Source organism: Canis lupus, chromosome 1 (genome assembly GCF_048164855.1).
Source record: "Canis lupus baileyi chromosome 1, mCanLup2.hap1, whole genome shotgun sequence".
Lineage (NCBI taxonomy): Eukaryota > Metazoa > Chordata > Mammalia > Carnivora > Canidae > Canis > Canis lupus.
This window is the reverse complement of record NC_132838.1, coordinates 22,651,883-22,675,474: the sequence shown is the minus strand read 5'-3', so window position 1 is coordinate 22,675,474 and position 23,592 is coordinate 22,651,883. Positions and strand designations below refer to the sequence as shown.

Below are 23,592 nucleotides of genomic sequence, written 5' to 3'. Positions count from 1 at the left end.
ACCACAGTGCACACTCCCTTTTAACTAATTTGAATTAGACCAACCCTTTCACAGAGTCATCCCACAACCCTACTAAGAGCTCTGTAGCAATAGATATTTGAGGCATTGTCTTTACTACTTTTAAATCCCTGTCAGCCAGCCTTAGCAACCCCAGCAATTAGTTCAGTACAGGGACAATTCTATCACCTCCTAAGCCTGCCACAATGTTAGTACATACAAACAATGCGTAAAATGTAGACTAAAATGAGAAAATCAACGAGGACCGTCAAGTACCTACTGCTTCGTACCCAGAACTATACAAGATTATAGAGGCAGTTAAACACCGTTGAGATGTTGCCATTTAACATGTTACATGTAATTTCAGAATGAGTAAGGCACTCAGTTCCATTGATATACTTCAAAGAACTGCTAAATGACTCAAGTGAGATAATATATATCATTATATATATATATACTTATACATATAATGATATATAAAATAAAAAGCTTCACTAGATGAAGAAGATAGTTTTAAAAATAAGATCATACATGGTATCCAATAACCAAGGAACCAAGGGTTCAATCCTGGCACTCCAGCTTCTTCAGACGCCCCTTATCTGAGAAGGGAAGATCCCTTTTCTTTACCACTCTACTGGGGTAGCTCTCAGAGAGAATTCAAATCTCTTGACATTTTATCCAGTGTTATTTCCACTAAACCGCCATCTTGCGTAATCTAGCCTCTACTCAGTGGTGATTTCAGAGATGGCAATACCCTTTGGGAGTGTCTGACTCTAAAGGCCCTGAAGATAAAGCCAAATCCCACCAATAATACTGTAAATCTGCCTCTTCCCTGCTGTAGCCATGCTGGATCTGCTTCTAGTCTCTTTCAACTTTTAACTGGTATAAAATTCACATTTCATCATAGATCAGTTTTTAGTTGAAACCGTTTTAAGAAGCTTTCTTTGGTACTGCCGCCCTGCTAGGTCAGATATTTGGAAAAACTCTCCAGGCAAGTCCAAAATAGTATCATTGATATAACATATGTTTTAAGTACCCTATCCATCTCCTTGCAGTATTAGATTTAAGACTCAGCGGAACTATAAATAAAGATAACATTATCAGATAAGACAACCAATGAAACATATGAGAACATTAAAAAAAAGTCTCTCTTTATATACAGATTGCCCAATTCTAAGTTTACCTATAAAAGACTACTTTTAAAAATGTTATGCTCATAATTGCCATACTTTGTCGATACATCCATTTCACAGAATGGCCATGGGTACTTTGCCAGTATGTGAAATGTTCTGAAGGACAATGATTGTTCTCTGAGGAATGGCTTAAGTTCCAGAATTTCTTGGGGCAGATTATTTCAGTTGATTAGTTAATACAGCAGATATGGAATTACTGAATCTCACAAAGAGTGCCTGTAAAGGAAGACTCAAAACAAAAACTATTCCTTGTAAGCAGAGGCTGGCTTCTCTCTTGGATTGAAATTTAGGAATAAAAGATTTTAAATATTCCTCTCCCCACGGTCTTCCCTGACCTAAGACTTTCAGCTACTACAATTCCGTCCCCACCTCCCCCACCCCCATACACACTCACACTGAGAAGAACAGTGTTACAGGAAAGGGCAGGGTAAGTTGGAGAGCAAGGATAAATACAGAACATATCAAGCCCAGTAGAAAGTAATACAATAAGCTGAAATTTTACAAATAATGGTAATAGAATGCTTTGGTTTTATATTGTGAACTTCTCAAACTACTTTCATACCTATTACTTCATCTCACTCCCCACTGCAGCTTTATAAGGTAGGCAGACCATACACAAGATACAGGGGGAAAAAATAAATACATGGCATCTAATGACCTGGGTGCAAGAATTGGCTGTGTCCTGTCCTGTCACTGAACTTGCTCAATCTCATTTTCTCAACTGTATGATTGGAATATTCACACTTACTATAAAAAGAGTAAGATTCTCCATAGTTAAGCATGTATGTAGATCCCTTTACGAAGACATCAGTAGGTTGTGTAACTTGAAAAAGATTTCCAGTGAAACTGCAGCTGGAGCTCAGGTGACCTAGTGGCATTATCCAAAGCTATCCTCACAGGAGTACCCTCTACTTCATTTAATCCCAAATCAAGCTATATTCCAGACATTTATATCTTGGTTGTCTAAAACTCTGTTTTGATTTTCCTTATCAGAAGGAGGAATCTTCTATAATTTACTTCCTACTAAAATGATTAATCACATGATGTTTTATATGTATTTCTATTCAAAGGACGTTCACTGAGTATTGACTGGTGATTACCAGATATAACATGGCTATTACAGAAGATACAAAGATGTGCAAGACTGAGTCTTGCACACCCCAAGATACTCCAAATTCCATAGGGAACTTAACACCCGCCTAAAGTTATATATCATATTAGCAAATGCATGAAATATTGTAGCTAGCATTTACTGAATATGTTCTCTGGACCAGATGCAGTATTTTACTTTACAGACCCTTTAAATAATGCTGGGAGCTCAGTGCTATGGTTATCTCCATTTTATGGATGAGGAAGAGAGGCTCAGAGAGGTACTATCTATTGTATTCTATGCTCACAAAAATAACTGGCCATGATTTTTCCAAAGTACTTCTAGGCTAATTATTTGTTCTGAGCAATAACTTTCCATGAAGTTCCTGAGAAAACCCAGTGAATTCATGCTATTTTACAGAATGCAAGTGTGTCATTCTAAAACACAAACAAGGACAGTTTTGCTTAGTGTCCTTCCAAACACTAGTGATGTTTATGCTCAGAGACTAGTTTTAAAAAAGTATGATTCTTTCCTCCTAGCTGAAATATTTCTCATTGCCCCATTTCTCCCCTTATCTCCATTTCTAAGACATAAAGGTGTTCATGATACTAAAGGAAGACAAGATTGGAAGTTATATAACAGCATGCCAGGTACTAGCTGCCCATGTCGTGTTTTATTTGATGGAATTCTATCTTTCTGACGCTGCACAGTATTTTTACATTTACTTAGGCCTATATTTTTACAGCTACTTTTAAGAAGAGCTTCTGATAGATGTTTATGAGGTCATCACTTTAATGGGATGGATAGGCACACCGTCAAAATGTTATTAGTACAGTTAAATATTTATTTGGTTTTGTAATGAAATGTAGGATTTTCATAGCTATTATCTAAGGATTCATAGTAGAATAAAAAAGATATACCACACTACAGTAGTATAGGAAGAGTTAGGTGTGACATAGGCAGTGGAAAAGAGCTTTCCTTGATTTTCTAAACATAGATATGTAATAAATGTAATAAATATACAAGTAAAATGAAATATTAAACTTTGGAAGAGGATCAAGATCTAAATACCAAGCATAAATTGATACTTATAAGAGGGATAAATAGGCAAAATTTTCCTGGTCATATGGAAAATATTCAATTAACCTGGAAGATCAACTGTTTTTTTTTTTCCTCACTTCCATTTTGATCTCTTGAGTAAGCAATAAAAAATAGATAATTTATTTCCTACTAAGACATCTGTAACTTGCTATTTAAAAGACAAAGAATGAATTCAAAAGACAAATAGTAATACTAATATAATCTTTAGTGTTAGTGTTCTAAAACAAAACAAGGACAATATTGCCTAATGGCCTCCCAAACACCAGTGATGTTTATGCTCAAATAGATACTTATCCAATATGTAGTTCTCTTCCTAATCAATTGCTCCAGTGACCATTCTTACATGTGTGTTTAATGTGAACTTTGCATAAAAAGAAGACTACACAGATACAACATTGTTTTTGTTTATTTTCTTTATAATAGCCAAACAGATTCTGGAATCACTACAGTTTTGTGCTATAAAGAATTTTTAAAAAATCACAAGCAGTAGAACTCTAAATGTTAATTTTATTACCAGAGGAAAATAATCATGAAAATCTATTTGCAATATCTATTGAAAAAAGGATTTTGATTATTACAAATAAATTAAAGTTAAAATGCAGATTACCTTAAAAATGGAATTGATAGAAGCAAGCAGAATTGGTCCTGACACCATGGTTATTCCCCTACTTGGGAAAATTATCAGCTAGCTGCCTCTCTGAACAACTTCACACTTGATTTTATCCATCATGTTTTGGATGTACAATCAGCCAGTGTAAACTGGTTGACAGAAAGGAAGTAGAGCAGTAGAGCCAGGGCTTTGCCTTAGCTCTTATGCTATTTGGAAATAGAAATAGACTCCTTTTTTTGGTTTGTTTTTTTGTTATTTGATAGTGTCTTTACATGTTTGCATTTACCAAGTTGATAGAGTTCATCTTTTTCTCTTTGGTTATTCCCCACTTGTACAGTCAGAAGACACAACATCTCTGAGTTACACAGCAACAGGCCTCAAACCCAACACGATGTATGAGTTCTCGGTCATGGTAACAAAAAACAGAAGGTCAAGCACATGGAGCATGACTGCCCATGCCACCACGTATGAAGCAGGTATGTGAAGAAAGGCTTGCTTCCAAATTTCTATTTTTGGAATAGAATATTTTGATGGTGTTTCCCATGTTTTGTGGAAGTTGGAACATACATGCACTATGATGGTCTAAGTTACGCCTTATCCTGCCGAAAACATTTTATACTTTGTAGTTCAAAGCACTTTTATATCAAGTATCATTGTCCCCACTCTAGAAAACAAAACAAAACAAAAAAAGAGTCCCCAGTGAATTGAGTAATCTAGTTTTAATCTGGGCATTAACTCCAGAGATCTGAATATAAATCTTTTCTTTGACCCCTTTAAATAAAGGCAGAAATCCATGCACTGAACTGTGTCCAAAACATTTGAGTCTTTGATTAGCAGTCATGGTGAGTATTTACTTTTTTGGAAAGAAATTAGATACAATGCTTTACAACCATAATCGCATTGATGTTTATCGTAAATAACCTCGGCTGGGTATGGGAAGAAGTTTCTGGGTGGTTATGTTCACTCCTTAGAAATAAGACAATGATATGGAAAAACCCTCATGCAATTTGAAATAGTTCAAATCACAATGCAATTCACTGTAAATTTTACCAGTCACATTTACTATGGATCGTAAATGTTGAATTTATAACCTTAACAGACATGCAGTGCACTTGGCTTTTATAGTTCGTGGAAATCCAACATCTGAAGAATACAGGGTTTAGCATGCTGTTTGACTGGTTTCATGGTATTCTCTTTCGGGGTAAACTATACCACACATTTCCAAATTTAAAAATATATATACCAATAAAACTCTCTGGGTAAGTCGAATTTCTTTTTCCATTAGGATTTTATCCGTAGCATTGCAGTTCTTTTATTCCAAGCTACTACCTTAATTCAGAGAGTTCACTGTTAATATTTTTTTTAAATTTGGGGGATACGTCTTTCTATAAGAAGTTGTCTAGTTTGTCCGATTTAATTCCAACATCCTCCTTTCTTTTTTTCATCTTCTATTTTACACGTTTATGTATATTAACTCTTACCCCTAGAATTCTGCTCTGGATGCCAATGTTCACAGCTTCTTAGGAAGAATAAGACATGCAGAGTGGGTTATGTCCTATGGGGAGAATAAGGACCCTGCTCTTCCCTTTTTACTTAAAAAAAGATGAAGGCAGCCCAGGTGGCTCAGCGGGTTTAGGGTCACCTTCGGCCCAGGGCATGATCCTGGAGACTCAGGATCGAATCCCATGTCGAGCTTCCTGCATGGAGCCTGCTTCTCCCTCTGCCTGGGTCTCTGCCATTCTCTCTCTCTCTGTGTCTCTCATGAATAAATAAAATCTTTAAAAAAAAAAAAGATGAAAGAGTTAAACAGAAACCAATGAAACATTAGGTCTTCCCTGAACGAAAGAGAGTAGTAATTTCCTCTTAAAGCAAGCGAATTCATTCATTTTTCCCATTCATAAACATCAAATGGACCCTAACATCTGGCTTGATAAATATATCCTATTCATTTCTCATCAACTGCCTAGCCTGGTAGGGACACCAACGGTGAGACCCATTGCTGACAAAAAGATATTAACTGCTAGAAAGTGGTTAGTGGGAAGGTGATTGTCAAAACAGATAATGATCTGGACAAAAGTGTAAATAGCATGAGGATGAGATCCCTGGGTGATGATGAGAAGCAAAAAGTAATTCACAAGTGTCTGCAGACTTTATAACTGTGAGAAGGAAATGAAGTGAATGAAATAGTTCTAGGTTTGCTTCTAATTCTGCAGTAACATAAAGACTGTTTGGGACTGCATAGTTACGCACTTGTGCTGAAATTGCTTGCGATGGGCAAATCCTTGAAATAAAACATTCCATTCTGTCCATGTGATAAACCCTTAATTTTATTCTAGTTAAATAAAATAGAAATAACTGGAAGGAGATTTACAATCATGAAATAATACAGGAAAAAACCCAAAAACCTGAGGTAACATAAGAAATAAAACCACAGAGTTTGGGGCAAGTTGGAATCCGAACATTGATCCAAGGATAAATTCTGTCTGGAGAAATAAAGAGAGGTTTCACAAAAGAAATAATAATTGAGCAATGGCCTAGGTGAGTCATGAGGTACCCAATCCAGGGTCTTCAAAGGAAAAGAATAACATGTACAAAAGTACACAAGCAAGTATCAGCAAGATGTCATCTAGAGACATTTATGGCTGGTTCAGAGTGAGTGGAACACAGTATTCACAGGACAACCAGGGGAATTGAGGCAGTAAAAGGAAGTGCAGTACATACCAGGGCCTGATATTTATTGTTTTTTTTACATATTTACACTTTTTAAAGATTTTATTTATTTATTTGAAAGAGAAAGAGAGTGAACAAGAGAGAGCAGGAGTGGTAGGGCAGGGATAAGGGGGAGGGAGCTGACTCTCCACTGAGCAGGGAGCCCAACGCAGGGCTCCATCCTAGGACCCTGATCACGACCTGAGCTGGAGGCAGACACTTAACTGACTGGGCCACCCGGGCACCCCAAATATTTATTTATTTATTTATTTATTTATTTATTTATTTATTTATTGACAGAGGGAGAGAGAGAGAGAGCAGGTGGAGGGGCGGCAGGAGAGGGAGAGAGAAGGTCCAGCAGACTTCCCGCTGAGCAGGGAGCCCAAGTTGTCCTCCATCCCACAACTCCAAGATCACAATCTGAGCCTAAACCAAGAGTTAGAGGCCACCCAGGTGCCCCACTTATTATTTGTTCTTTATTTACATTTAATCCAAGGAAGATTGGTCATCAGTGAGGAATTTCTGAAAGGTTGTCTCTAGGCAGAACCCAAGTGATTGGAGAGGAACAGACCAGAGACTTCTGCTAGACTCAGTAGGCATCGCTGAGGTTATTAGGGCCACATTCCTGTCCAAATACTGTGCACTTCATACAACAATCTGAAACTTTTGAGCTATTGATTCCAAGACCAGAGTCGCTATTCACCAACATTCATAGGGCTTGAGGAAAAAGAGAAACTTGCACAACACCTAAAATAGATCAGTTCTTAGATTGTTTTTTTTTTTTTTGAAAAATAATATACCTATTCAGTGTATTATTTTGATAGGTGAAGTTGAAGCATTTTATCTTTTTTGAGTACCAGAACGGATTCAGTGAAGCAATCTAATCATCACCATTTGACTGTTTTCTAAATAAGCATCGCTTTGAAATTTAACCTAGTTAGAAAAAAAACAGATTATTCTGAATAGTTAGAAAGATCTGTTAATTACTTCCATAATTGGAAAACTCTTATTATGCTTGATATAATCTAAGTCAATTTGTGACCACATATTACCTTCCTATCTATGGCTTAGAAAATATCTTGAATGAACTCTTTATAAGAATGACCCTTCTTTAGATAGTGTTGCCTCCTTGATAGTTTGTTATAACAAATCTTGCCCTGCAAGAGTGTCCTTGTTCTTGTTTCATTAAACCATATACATACGAAGCTTCTTTACTTGGGGTTCAACTACACTAGACCTATGTACTCCCCTCCTTCTACTTTCTTCTTTTTTTTTTCTCAGTTTAAATATATTGTGTACCTTGATCAGCGTATTATGATTAGGTGCAGCTTTGGTTAGCCTGGAATACTAGTGGCTTTGAGAATCAGAGCAATGGAAATAAAATATTATGATAGATGGAAATATTTGGTGTCCCCTCCATTTGAAATATATTCAGGTAGAGAAATGGAAATAGGGTGGCTCAGATTTTGCATGACAGGGCCAACAGAAGAACCAAAGAGAATGGTAAGAGTGAAGAGTTCAGAATTCGGACCAAGTTGTACCTATCTTGTAGGTACAAGCATTCTTATGCAGAGATCTGGGAATTCCTCCAGAACCTTTTAAGGAACTTAGATTATGTTCCGAAATTTCCCATGTCGAATCAAACTAAGGGTAATGAAAAGAGACTGTCAGTAACGGACTTGGAGCATTATGTATTGCCTAGGTGGAAAACTCACTGCATCCCAAAGCATAGACAGTGAGAAAGCAGATATAGAAGCCTAGAAGATACTGGACTGACTTAGACAGTTTACTGCCATCTTTAAAATATATTTAAAATTTTGTTGTGGGACGCCTGGGTGGTTCAGCGGTTGAGCATCTGCCTTCGGCTCAGGGCATGACCCCGAGGTCCCGGGATTGAGTCCCGCATCGGGCTACTTGCAGGAAGCCTGCTTCTCCCTCTGTCTGTGTCTCTGCCTCTCTGTGTCTCTCATGAATAAATAAATACGATCTTTAAAAAATATAAAAATAAAAATAAATAAAATAAAATTTTGTTGAGCACAAAGTAGGAGGAAAAATAATTTTCCCTTTATTCTTCTAGGTCCTGGGCTGAGACCTCTCTGTAATACAAGATAGATTAATAGCAGAAAAACAAACAGGAATTTAATAACCTGTATAGCTCTCGTTTACATGGAGAACACCCAAGAAAACTGAGTAACTCCCTGAATGACCCAAGTTATCACCTTAAATACAATCTCCAACTAAAACCAAAAGAATGTGTTGGGGTTTAGGGAGCCAGTTATATGATTTCAGGCAAGTCATAATAAATAAGGGGGTTGTTATTATGCAGATTTTAGTTCCTGCCTTCTTCCTAATAAGAGTTTCTAGAGATTTTATCATCCTCCTCTTCCTGATACAGAGAGGGAAACACTATTGTAAATACAAATTTCTCTTATGAAAAGGTAACATCTAGTAAGTTTTCAGATCTTTTTCTATGTCTACTATTAAAAAAAAAATCAGCCTAAAATAGCCCTTATGCCAAAGAGGCATATTTTGGGGTGATAAATTCTGGTTCCCTTCCACAACATATGGGAAGAGTAGCTCTAAAACCCTTCTCAATCTGTGCCAGGCTAATACTACAACCTTCGTAGATTCCATACCTCCTCTGTTTTCAAATATTTCTTTATCTTCTAACTAAGGGATGCCTGGTATGTTTACCTAAGCAAGATGTTTTGACTTATATTTAAATTCATTCTCTTCTTCTCCTTCTCCTCCTCATCCCCCTTCTACCTACTCCTCCTTCTTTTTATTCTTCTTCTTGCTTTTGAGAAAATATAGAATTAGGTGGCATATTTTTTTAAAAACCTAAGGTTGTAACAGAACTGTGTCTCTTGGAGACATATAGCCATCAATTTAAGTATGTGTATCTTCCTTTGTTCCTATATAATGATTCTTACATGTTTAGTGAGGTGCTCACTTGGAAATATCCATTATACTTTTCTCCTCTGAATTCATACATATTCTGTTCACCTCTCTGTATTTACACCTTTGAAAGTCATTTAACCTCTATGGAAAAAACATTCACTTCTATATATTTGTTTGTTTGCTTATTTGATTAAAATACTTGAAATAAATTGTAAATGGTAAGATCAGCATGATATACTGCATGATGGATTCTGAGTGTCAACATCATGATTAAAAGTCCCATAAATGTCTGTTTTCTTTCACATCCAATGACAAGGCCTTGTCTCTGTTTCATCTCACAGCCCCGACCTCTGCTCCCAAGGATTTGACAGTCATTACTCGAGAAGGGAAGCCTCGTGCTGTCATTGTAAGTTGGCAGCCTCCTTTGGAAGCCAATGGGAAAATTACTGGTAAGTGTCTTTGCTTTACTTCCAGCATTGCTCTGCTTGGCCTGTGATTGCTTACTGTGAGCACTGCTCATGCCTCTGTGTATTAGTTTTCTGTCCCAGCATCTCAGTGGACTTCTCAACCCTTTCTGGTTGCCTCTTCTTGCCCCCACTGACCATGGAATCTCTTCTAATGGTGCCTTGCAAATAAGCACACATATAGATTTCTTTTGAGTTGCTTTCTGTGAATAATGTATATTTCAATTAGTTTAGACCTTTTGTTTTCCATCTTGTGGAGCACTGGGACAGTCTTCTAATGGAATCCCTCCAAGCATAAATGACTAAAAAAAAAAAAAAAAAAAAAAAAGCCAGTTGTTTGGCAATTATAAAATACAAAGACACGTAATGGCTGTGTATTTTTGAATGGCACATACAAAGGAGGTTTGTCTGGGGGTTTTCAGTTTCTCACTTAACTCCTAGCTTCTTACTGAAATCATGAGGTTCGTAAAATACTTAATATTGACTGACAGAAATTGAACTTAATGAATATTTCACAGTGACAGATTTTATTTTGCCAAATATTGCTGATAACATCAATGCCTAATTAAAGCATCCATTAGAAGCCTGTAATGTTAATTTAGTATGAAAAATATAATGGAATTCTATCAGGGATTTTGCATTTAAATGATCACTTTAGGCTTTTAATAGATGTCTCCATAGCATATAATTATTATGAAAAATATTGTATAACTAAAAATGTGCACATTATAGTCTAATTAACTTGAACCATTGGGTTAGGCACATGTAAGAGTAACTCCTTTTTCTTTTTTTTTTTTTTTGCATACAATAAGTGGATAGCATTATTATAAATTAACAAAGTAATTCAGTCATTCTGTGATAACAGAGATAAGCATGGAAATTACAGTTCAGATGGCACACTTACTTTGTATGAGTTACTTTCTGAATTTCCCAAAATGAAAAGATAATGTGAAAATTCCAAATGTGATTTAAATTTAAGCTGAAGACTTGTTTTCCCTAGGAAATTGTTCTTAGTGCAATACGAAACAGAAATTTCATTTGAGCTGACAAATATGGAAAAAGAAGAGGGATATTAAATCTCCCCCAAATTGTATATGCTTAGTTGTCACTCTGCCAGCCTTTTTAAAACTGAGGCTGGCTCATTCTAATTTCCTTTTTCTTTTTCCCTTCAATGTTATGATTTATTTTCATTGGTTCTAGTTCGGTACTTTTGTAGAGTTTGATTTGTTTACATGATGACTTTTTTATTATGTTATAAACAGTTATTTATAAGCGTATGTTAAATCAATAGATAATAAGTTTAAGAAAAAATAGAATAGAAGTTGTCTAAATAAAAACAAGTTCTGGTGGAAAAAATATATATTTTTTGATAGAGGATAAAATAAGCCATATACTACTCATATTCTCTGCTCTTATTTAAATAAATCTCATCAAATAGTCAATGTAAACAATAGAATGTGTTTTCAACTCTGGAAGAAGCTTAGTTTTGCTTATTGAGGAGAAAAAATGGAAGTCTGCCCCCATATTAAGAAATGCATATTAATCTAAGCAATAAAATTCTGTGTTTCAAAATCGCAGTACATGTAGAAGAAACCTTCTCCACATCTTTTATTTAGAGTTGTATATTAAGTATCCATTCTCTCACAATGGTAAAGTAAAAGTATGGGAGGCAATGCTTTTTACCTATAAAAGCCTAGTTCATTAATTAAAACCAAATTGTTGTTATCAGATTGAGATATTTTGAACTCAAGTCAACAGGGAGCAAACAGTAAGAATCCTTAAGACAGCTTCTCTTCCATATATATTTTGATTCTTCAATCAAATTACTTCCAGAAAACAGGATGATAAAATATTCAAAATACCAGGTAGCAGAAGGCCCAGATTTACTACACTCGGTTTCTCATTGAAGCACAAAGGAAATGTGAGCCCCTTTCCAGTGTGTCAGAGCATGTGTGTGTCTGTATGGGAGAATGTGCTCACATCCTACCTTTGTATTTGTTTGTTTAACCAAGTCCCTGCATGTATATAGCAGTAAAGTAGGATGGTTAAGAACCCAAGCTTCTTGGAGGGAGATGCCTGCGTAAGTTAACCTTCTTAAGTTCACTTTCTCATCTATAAGGTAAGGATAGTAATAGAACCTCTTTTGTGTAATGCAATAATAAAGTACTGAGAAAATTCTCTGATGTCCAGTGAGAACTAAAACAAATTAATGATTGTTATTCCCATTTCAAATCCATCCAAGGGTGAATCTTTACTGATGTACTCTGCATAGAACCAGATCATCACTTTGTAAATATAGATGCTTCAAAAAGATTAAACAAAAAAGAGGACAAAGAAGGAGATCTAAATAATGCCAGTGCCTAAATTCCTTGATTATAAACTGGCAGTTTAGGAATTTGGACTGACATTTTCAAGAGAGAATGGTTCAAAATGAATTAAGCATTCATTATATGTTTGGCATCCTGCTAAGTACTTTAGTAGATCATCTTATAGATGATCATATCTTCCTATTATTCCATGTTGAAATGAAGAGACAAGGGTCTCTTCTAGAGTAAATCCCAAAGTCAAATAATCAAGAAGTAACAGAGCTAGGATTTGTAACTCATGTTCAGACTCTTTACTCTTATACTATGTTTTGCTTCAGCTTATTAGTATTCAACTAGTCCAAACTGTGATTCTTAACTGATTTATGCTTTAATTTATCTGAGGAATGATTGAGAACGCTATATTTTAAAAGTTCCCAAGTGATTTTAATGTACAGCTAGGGGTTTGAAATATCGATCTAAATAAATGCAGCATCCAACATTATTTATGATGAGAGACCAACACAAAGAGAGAGTTAGATCTTCAGAGATTGTTTCCTTATCAATACTATCCAATGGATAAGATTATGTTATCTTTTTTTGTGTTGTGTGATACTCTAGTCCAGTTCCTCTTTCTTGAAATTCTCTTCTTTCTTGATCTTTTAAGATCACCTACCCATTTTTCTTCCCAAATTCAGGCTACAACTTGTCGGTCTTGTTGGCAGACAGTTCTTTGACCTGTTCCTTAAGTAGATCTTTTTAGTCTATTTGTTACTTTCTCTGAAAAAGTGTGTATAGTATAGCCAGGGCTTCAGTGAACACAAATTTATGTCTCTGAAATCTATATCTCCATCCAAGGAACTCTAGATACATATATCCTGCATATTGTACATTTCCACTTTCCAATAGAAGGCACCTCCTTCTATTCCCCAATCTCTATCTCCTTTCTTCCTCTTTTTTTTTTTTTTTTGTGTGTGTGTGTGTGTGTGTTCTGTTTGTTTGTTTGTTTGTTTGTGGGTTTTTTTTTTTTTTTTTGGTCTATCTATCCTCCACCATACCAGCCAAAAAATGTACTATTGTATTTTGTACTACATTGTAAGACCATCCAGGATTGTGGACCCAACTGGGCACTCACTGCAATCATATGTGTCTAAATATTCCTACTCCTATCATATAAAGATTTTTCATGTTTACCCAGTTGCAAAAGTTGGAAATTTAGCTATCTTGACTTCTCCCTTTATGACCTCTTCCCATATAATCAGGAGAGAAAAATCTAAATAAAATCATAATACAGTGTTGAAAATTCTATAAGAACATATATAAGATTTAGTTCAATGCTTTCTCTTTAGTATCAATATTCTTGACACTTAGCTCGTAATTAATAAATATTTATTGAGTAGAATAACCATTGAATTGCTATTAAATCTATTGTTTGATTGAAATCAAAGTTCCAGCTCTTCCAAATATACTTCCCTAAGCTTTAATAATATTAAGAAAGAAGAAGAAGAAAGGAAGGAAGGAAGGAAGGAAGGAAGGAAGGAAGGAAGGAAGGAAGGAAAGAAAGAAAGAAAGAAAGAAAGAAAGAAAGAAAGAAAGAAAGAAAGAAAAGAAAAGAAAAGAAAAGAAAAGAAAAGAAAAGAAAAGAAAAGAAAAAGAAAGAAGCATTTACTAAGTAGTCACTATATAGAAGATAATATATAATAGGAATACCCACATATATTAAATTCTTAACATACATTATCTCACTGCAACTTATTTTCAGATGAAAATGGAGACATATATAGATCAAGCAAGTTGCTCAAGGTTACAAAGCCAGGAAAAGTAGAACTATAAGTTGAGGTGAGGTCTTCCTGAATCCGTAGCCTATTATTTTTTAATATTTTTTTTCCACAAAGAAAGAAGAAATGGGTCCTTTGTTATGTATTTATCTATAGACATGATCATCAGAATCAATGTTTGAAAAAGGAGTTCTCACTGGGCTGAGATCCTTGCTGGTAGGCATCATCTTGGTCTTCCTGGTACTTAGCAGCTGAACCGTGGAAGGGAATCAGTGATCTGTGAGAAGTATGGAAAAAGAGGAGACAGGTGGAACCGAACACTTTCTGACCCTTGCCTTTTAGAATTACAACTACCTCCTTATAGAAGTAGTCAAAATGACATATATATGATGTTACATTTTATACGTATTTAGACAAATGTAATTCTAATGTGGGAGTGTCCACTTGAGGAGATAATCCCAGGTCTTATCACCTAAGACAGGATATAGTTATTATTTGGCTAGTTATGGTGAGTAAGAGACAAAAATGAAGTCTAAAAAAGTAAGACAAAAATTTGGATGCAGAGAAATTAACATATAGGTACACAAAGGTTCTGAGAAACCAGTCAGTTAGTTCTAACCTGTGTGGTTCTGGAAATCTATACCGTAAGACATCAATAACAGTAGTATTCACCAAACACACCAACCTCATATATCCAGATGAAATTGTATGCTTTCTCTAGGACCTATTTTTAAAGTTTTAAATGATGTAGTGGTATTTTTCTATTCTGCATCTCAGTTCTCAAATTTACACACGCACACACACAAGATGCCTCCCATAAATATCAGGAAATCACTTCAAATACAGTTTGGAATTGTGGAACCTAATGCTTGCACTTTCATTCATACTTATTTGATGCCAGAACTGTCATTTTTAAATGCTTAATTGAACATTTTTCACAAATAAAAAAAAATAAGACACAAAGAAGGCAAATATTTAATTCCTGTTTGACAAACAAACAAAATCAGGAAGATATGTAGCTGACCTGGGATGAGAACTCAATTCTCCAAACTTTCAGTGTCATTGGGCACTTACAACAGCCCATGATAACACTACAATTGTATTAAATGTCATGAATGTAGAGTATATATGCTTACTGGCTAGAGGATTTAATTCAATAAGTGAGTTTCAATACCTATTATGTGAACACAATTTTATTGGTTTCTCTGAAGAATACAAGGTAATATAAGATATGGCTCCTGAACTAAAGAAATCCTTTTGTCCTTTTGAAGAGATAAGGCATGCACATAATAAAAGTCAAAAAATATATATATATATAACCAGTCCCAGGGTCTTCTTTTCAGTAGATGTGGTTCCTTGGGAACAAGAATGGAGACTACTCTGACTCAAAATATATTAGAAAATTTTATTGATATTTATCATGGGGGCTGAGTTACAAATGAGTCAGAAAAAACTCCTTTGCCCAGTGATATTTCACAATCCCTTTTGAATTATAGTATTCTGATTTTAATATTAACCAGGGAAGGAATCATACAATCTTTGTAAGTTTTTCAGAATTCTTTACCATGGCCTTTTATCTTTTACTGAGCTCTCTGCATCATAAGGCATTCAGAGCTCAGCATCATCATCTGAACGAGTACCAAAAATATACAAATTCCATATATCAACTAAAGCAGTGATTCCTGACCTTGCTTGAACACAGAAATCACCTGGGGTGCAGATTGCCAAGGTCACCGTTAGCTTATTATGGTATCTATTGCAGTGTAGCAGTATCACCACAAATTCAGCAGCTTAAAACAACATACATTTGTTATCTCAGTACTTTTGTCAGTCAGGAATCCATGCACAGGGTTTATAGGCAGCAGATACCTTGGATTTTTAAACATGGCTGATATTTTTATTTTGAGTGGTCTATTCCATTTTCAGATTCTGTACACCGAGGCCATGATTTGTCTAATCCTTGCAATATCAAAAAAAAAACCTATTACTTGCTTAACTGAATATTGTAGTTTATAGATTGTGAATGTACAATAATCTTTGCAAATTATATTTGGGAATCATGAGTGTCTGGAAACAGAGCTATAACCTGCAGTCAGTACACTGAACACAGTCGCTTTCATCTATTTCTGCAGCTTACATCTTGTTTTATACCTTGGATAAGAACATACCAATTGATGACTGGGTTATGGAAACGATCAGTGGTGATCGACTTACTCATCAAATCATGGATCTCAACCTTGACACGATGTACTACTTTCGAATTCAAGCACGGAATTCAAAAGGAGTGGGACCTCTCTCTGATCCCATCCTCTTCAGGACTCTGAAAGGTTTGAATCATTTCCTTGTACAGTAGTGCCTTTCTTTTCCTGTGGGATTGCTGTAAAATACTTATGGAGTCTGCATCAGGAACTGTTTGCCGTCTCTGTTGGCAACATGACTACAATGGACATTCAAAATAAATTAAAATGTACTTTTTCATGCTGAAAGCTAGCATGTCAAAGGAAGATCTATTGTGTTACCACATTTTCTGCCTTCGACACAGGCAGGCATACTTAACAACTTTTTTCTTTTCCATTTACAATCCTTTTGGAATTTTATATTGATTTCACGTATATTGGTTCTATTCAAAATATAATGAAACTTTTTAAGTCATTTATGTAAGGAAATAAAAATTAAGAAGCATTGAATTATGTGAATGCCATACCACTGCCAACTTTAAATGTTTTCTTTGCGGAACTATTGTCCTTATATATAAAAAGAAAATTTGATATGGCAAGACAGAGAATCTCAAACAAAATGAATGTGTTTATTTTAAGGACCTAGGGTAGCAACAAGGAAAAAAAAATCTTACAGTTTGATTACTAGAAGTAACCTCCTCATGCTTACAAGAGTAAAAATAGCTATTCAATTCAAGCATAGTTCATATGTTCATACAGAAAAATGCTAAGGCCCGGGGAAGTGACTACATCAAAATAATCTTCATGTTAGTCCTTACTATTTTAGAAGAGTATTATCTTTCTGGAGGACAAATGGTTTCAAGAGCCTCTGTTATTTAGCAATTGACAAAATAGAATGTTTCATAGCTGGTATTTAAAGTTGTATATTTAGGCACGATGCATGTTGTTCTAAAGACGGAGACTTGGCTCTTAATTTAAATCTGTGACATTATGTCTATCTATATATTTGATAGCAAACAGCTGAAAAATTAGAAACATGAGGATGGTTGACATTTTCACCCAGGTGTTTGACATACTAAGAGTCTTAGAATAATTGGGTAGTCATCCAATTCCCCTAGGAAAGGTACCCTAATAAATAGTGGACTTTGGAATTCTGGTGACGGAGCTAGCCTTTCAAAGCTGGACTTGGTAATAGCTAATCTGAAAGTTTGCCAAGAACACACAAACAAGCATTCAGCCTAATTCTTCATGACAGTTCTTAGTGACAGAGTAGAAGTTGGGAAAGGAAGTAGGAGGAAATGAGCTAATACTCATCTATCTGGGTTTCCAGGACTTTATGTCTAAATAAGGTTTCACTCCAAATGAGCGATCGAAAGGAAACTGGTTATTCATTTTGTGGGAGCATGAAATGTAACTAGATAGTGTTTCACAAATGCTTCATCTTTATCTATAGACAAGTGCCAAATTAATTTCATGCTCACACTGTGTGCCAACTAGAGATCTCAGGGAGGATTTTTAAGATGTCTTAAGGCATCCACATGTATTAAGCAGCAGAATGAGTGATGAGTTCTATCACAGGATTTACAGGCCCACCCTGATAACCATCCTGCAGATTATTTCATGAACTCCAGATCTCATTTAGTACTATTTACCTTAGATGCCCTAAACTCATCTCTGAAATGATAGTCAGAACTGAGAACAAATTTAGGAATCTGTTATGTTGTAATAGTCCACAAGCATTACTTCTAATATCCTGATTTGAATGCTTAATATTGTCTATCCTCAGTATGTCATGCTCAATTAATAGTCAATTAGATTTTAAAACAAATCTTGCTAATATGGCAAACTAAGTTTCAGATGTCTTGATAGCATTCTCAATTATTTAAAGATGTGGATCTTGCCCACCCTCATCAACCACTGACATTGTACATACATGCATCCTCCACGTTACAATGACAGATATTCTGAGGCAAATGACTTAAGAGATTTGAAGCCACAGGGAACCAAATCTACGCTAAAGACATCACTTGATGCAACTGTTCTCTGATTGAAAGTTTCCAGTTTCCAAAGCTGCTTCAAAACATAAGGCCTCTGTTCATCAGAATGTAACTTTCTTTGACGGCAAGAAAGGCTCACATGTTATCCTGAAGCTGAGAAAGCTCTCCGTAGTCTACTGGGTAACAAGAAAGTGTTTCATTGCAAATACTGCCCCAGGCAGGTGTCTACAAGCTTCATTCTTTCATATGCAGTCTTTGCAAAGACAGTAGCATTTACTCCTAGAGACTAGAGTTTTGTCTTTGATTTTAGCCACCAGCAAGAGAGGTATAGGAAACTCGGTCCATAATCACTGGTTAATGAAAAGGACATTTATATTTAGAAAGGGGTCAGATTACAATACCCTCGTGTGCATGCATGTATGAAGTACATCTGACTGTTTCTTTGGAATGTTAATTAAAAGAATCTTGAACTTGAGTCTCTGACCACACAGGACTCTGCAAAAACACACTTCCCTTCCTCAAATATTCCCCATTAGGATACCCATACAGTGTGAAACCCTTGGAAGATGTACAAGAGGCATGTCGATCTCTGCCTATCACATGAGTTGTTTGTACACTGAGCTTCTCCATGTTGGCCTGTCAAGTAATAGGAAGAAAGGATGCTTTTGCTGAAACAGACCAAAGTGGACTTCTGTGGCAGGATGGAGTCACCTCCTTCACACACAAACAAACACACATTCTTCAGCAATGAAAGAGCATTTGAGTATGGTCTGTTCGCTGGGTACCTTTAATCATCATTCTGAAATGCGCATCTTCCCCATCCAAGGATATAGAACTGAAAGCTCCATACCAAAATACAGAAGAGTTTTACTCTTCACATTGTTTTTGACAAAATACCTGATTTTCTTGACAAATGACAGGAACAAATAAAAAGTCAAGACACAAATTATGATTGCTTCAAGCCATTATTTGACTTTAATAAAAAGTAGCTATTACAATATATTTTAACCCTGTTGGAAAATACTCTTTAGTTGATAACCTTCCCTGAGTTATTCAAATTTTCTCAAGTTATATCCAGTCCAGATTACCAACAGTAAACAAATCCAGAAGGTAAGAATGAGGACGACATTGTTGCCCATAACATGTATTTATTTGTCACTTGAGAAAAATTTTCTTAGACTGTAGATAATATATGTGTATGATTAATGATGAAGGGAGAAATGAAGAATGAAAATGAGATGAGGCTGGTTTTCTTTTTCTTCTTCTCCTCCTTCCTCTTCCTCCTTCTGTACTCCTCCTCCTCCTACTTCTTCTTCTTCTTTTTCTTCTTCTTCTTCTTCTTCTTCTTCTTCTTCTTCTTCTTCTTCTTCTTCTTCTTCTTCTTCTCCTTCTTCTTCTCCTTCTTCTTCTTCTTCTTCTTCTTCTTCTTCTTCTTCTTCTTCTTCTTCTTCTTCTTCTTCTTCTTCTCCTTCTTCTCCTTCTTCTCCTTCTCCTCCTTCTCCTTCTCCTTCTCCTTCTCCTTCTCCTTCTCCTTCTCCTTCTCCTTCTCCTTCTCCTTCTCCTTCTCCTTCTCCTTCTCCTTCTCCTTCTCCTTCTCCTTCTCCTTCTTCTTCTTCTTCTTCTTCTTCTTCTTCTTCTTCTTCTTCTTCTTCTTCTTCTTCTTCCTCTTCTTTCTTCTATTTTTAGGTGTCATTCCAAACATATCTACCCTAAATATGAGATGCTGATTAGGGTAGTTTCTCAAGTATGTCCTGTTCTGGCTGCCAAACTTTTACCCTGGTTGCATGGATACATATGATCCTGATAAATCCCTCCTCATTCTTACCAGAGACCTGATATGGCACTTTCTACAACATAAACTTCTTTCTCAAAAACTGTATTAGGGTCTCAGTGAAAACCTTATCCCTATATATAAACCACATAATGCAGTTCTTGTCAAAAGCACCTTTCTTCAATAATCCCCTAGTACTGAAATAAAGTGTATCTTCAGGAGTTGTTAGTCTTTACCAGGAAATGGGAGAAAAACTATGATAATAAGTTTGATGATTAGATTAGGAAAGATTAGGTTGGAAGGTCTGGTGAATTTTAAAAAAGTTTGTTCAATCTTGAGGCACTACAATGACATTTATAAAGTTTATTTAAAGCTAGTAGAATCTTAATATAATAAGCACTCTTGTGTGAATACTATTTTCCAAAGAGTCATCCAGAGTTCAAAGTCTACTACTTATTAAGATAACCTTTCTTGATCTATCCTTTTTCATAGAGTATGTTTACATCTTATTTTTTAATGAAAGAAATTGTAAGTGATAGAAACTTGTAACTAAGTTTAGAATTTGTCCTTCTATAAGGTGACATTCATAAACCCTGTTGATCTGAAAGGGGCCTTTATTAACGGCAACATTTTTTGAGTATCTCCATTCTCTATATTATTTTGGGCAATGATATGTGTACCAACAATTAGTAAAAGAAGGACCACCACTTCTAAGACCTTTGCCTTATTTTTCAAACAGTGATGATGGATTTGCTGTGAGACCACCACCCATAATGAGAGAACTAGGGTGCTTATAGTTTGCTGCCCATGGGAATGCTATCACATTTTTCTCTGTGAGTTTAACTGAGACATGTAAAGAAGCAAACAGCAAGTGTGATAACATAAATGTCAAGCTTTAGTGCAGTTGAGTTCCATAAACCCAGAAGACTTGACACTCAAAGAAACTCAAGAATAGGGGAAATAACTCTAATTGATGGAGACTGATAAAAATCTACATTGGTCAAAATGTCATATCGCAATTTCCGTAAAAGCAGTGATACTGTGGATTTACCTCCTATGAGGTTGCATTTGGTTAATAGAAAAGAAGCCGCTTTAAAAAAAAAACTACAGATATTTTTTAATTAAAAAAAAGGTCATTTTCAAGAACATTATTCATAATGTACCTGAAGTTGTGAACAGGTAAGAATTCTCTTCACAAGGTCTAAACATCTATCAAACTAGATTAAAACATACTTGTGATATTCCATTATTTTACCCTATCCATGTGAGAATTAGTTAAGTTCCCTTGTTGCAAAAAAAAATGAAGACAAGAAAATAGCTTCTTTAGCTTATTTAAAATATATGGATGGTAATCACTTGGTAATCACATGCAGTTTTTATGTATTGTATTTTTAATTAAACTTATATGATGATCGTTTTGAGTTGATGTGTAGAGGAATGAAACAAATAACATATTTTTGAGAACATGCATAGCAAAAATTACTTTCAATTTTTCTCCTCTGACTACTATTTGATAGAAATAATCACATCAACCTTGGTTCCTTATCAATTTTATTCCAACAGGACTTTGGCCTTGATATGAAAACTTGCTAACAAAACTGTCGATTTGAAGTGTCAGCTTCCTTGTAGAAAGTGTCAATGTCTAATAATATTTCTTTCTCCCCCACAGTAGAACACCCTGACAAAATGGCTAATGACCAAGGTATGGTGGCTCAATCTGTCATCTTTTCTCTCCTTGAATCAATTCTGTTAGAAATGTCAGTCATTATTTTGTATTCCTTTTCTCACCTGGGCCATACACCTGATGAAGCAGACACTGGCGTGATAATTAATCTTGTTAATGAAGTTCTGTTTGGCTGAAGCTGCAGGTCTGTTGGGGAAGATGTAAATTTTCTTGAAAGGAAATTGTTTTGTCTCGATTCTGAAGGACCAATTAAAATGTCAAGCTTCTTTGTATGAAATAAATTTTTAGTCTCTGTCTGCACTTCTGAATAATTCACATTAAGTATAATTAAGCTCAGCATAATTTTCAAGCTGCTCTTACACCCTTTCATGAGCTGTGGATTAAAGTTCTGTAGCTCTACAGAGAAAAACCATAAATCAAGTGTGCTTTTTATCTACAGTGAGCTTCTTTTAATAAATAAAAACAAAGTTAGGACAACTTTTTTAAGGCATTGCTATTGTTCATTTTGAAGTCAGAAAGCTTTCATTCCATGAATCAAATGCCGGTTTGACTCAGTATTTTATTCTCCCTCCATTCCTTTGCTAAAAGCTGATTCATGTAGAGAAATAGGCAAAGGAAAGTGAATAAATAAGAGTTATCCATCAATTCACGGGTAGATAAGAATTTGCTATTACCATGATTTGCAGACTGATAAATTATTTTTACACTAAAGGTAATTAATAGAATTCCACAGGAGAAAAAGAATAGCTTATGAGCTATATTTCTTCATCATGTTATATTCCTTAAAGAAGGGGGAGCTGGGCACTATTTGCAACTTGCTGTAGTTGGTAATGTCAGTATTTGTTGGCTCAGAGTCTACAGTTTGTGTAGTTTGTCTCCTGCTTTGGACAATCTACGGTCAGCAGAACCTGCTTGCAGGCCGCATGTCTCAGAAGGGACCATCTTGTAAGATTGGAGGAAAACATTCTTTTCAACAAGAATACTTTTCTTAACTTTCGAATATTAAGCACTTGGATATGAAGGTTCACTACTCATGCCTACCTGAGTTGAATACATGAGTAGTATTTTATTTAATGATTCTATGTTCTGATTTATCTGTGGGTCCTTACATCATGCCTCTGCTTCAGAGAACACGGCCAGGATTTCACATATGGAAGTAATAAAAATGAACAATACACAGAAATGTTTACCCAAAGTTAACATTTCCATTAATCACCTAAAATTGCTTCCTGCTTACTTCCGCTTAAAATATTTTTGGAAGATCAATTATCTACCAAATGGTAATATTTGTAAACTGTTAATGATGAATTCTGATCAATTAGCTTATATTCACTTAGGTATATTAAATATTAGTGCTGCCCAGATCCAAAGCTGGAATAATTAACTAGCAGAAGTGGCTTTATTATTTCGTATACAAAAGAATTACAACAACCACCCATAGCCTTCTTAACTTAAATGAATTTGGAACTTCCACAGGCAGATATTCCTAATGTTTGAAATTATATTTAGAGAAATATATAAAGAGAGAGAAAATATACCCCCCCAAAAAAATTAAAGTCAGCGAACCAGATGAAATGTTACATTATTAGCCACTTGGATGATGATATGACCAAGTTTCTGAATAAATGGATTTTCCTGTTATTTTTCAGCTGTTTTTGCTTAATATTTTAAGTTACCAAAAATATATTTTGTAAATTGGTCCTTTTATAAAAGAAAAGAAAATAAATTATTGCCCAGTGTCTCTGATCACAGTCTCCATGGATTTTTCTGATTTTCATATCAATAGTGAAATCAGATCTGTTATCGGGGGAAAAAAG

At 35.3% G+C, this 23,592-nt stretch overlaps 1 protein-coding gene across 7 annotated transcripts in view; it reads left to right on the top strand.

Moving 5' to 3' along the window:
• Positions 1–23,592, top strand: part of DCC (DCC netrin 1 receptor) — a 1,086,838-nt gene that overhangs the window by 965,043 nt on the left and 98,203 nt on the right. For 6 of the 7 annotated variants that reach the window (XM_072822920.1, XM_072822902.1, XM_072822938.1 and 3 more), the window contains 4 exons: positions 4,329–4,467; positions 9,943–10,050; positions 16,279–16,473; positions 21,761–21,793. In XM_072822920.1, the coding sequence (XP_072679021.1) occupies positions 4,329–4,467; positions 9,943–10,050; positions 16,279–16,473; positions 21,761–21,793 (475 nt within the window). The remainder of the gene's footprint in view (positions 1–4,328; positions 4,468–9,942; positions 10,051–16,278; positions 16,474–21,760; positions 21,794–23,592) is intronic. The other variant, XM_072822912.1, reaches the window with a different exon arrangement.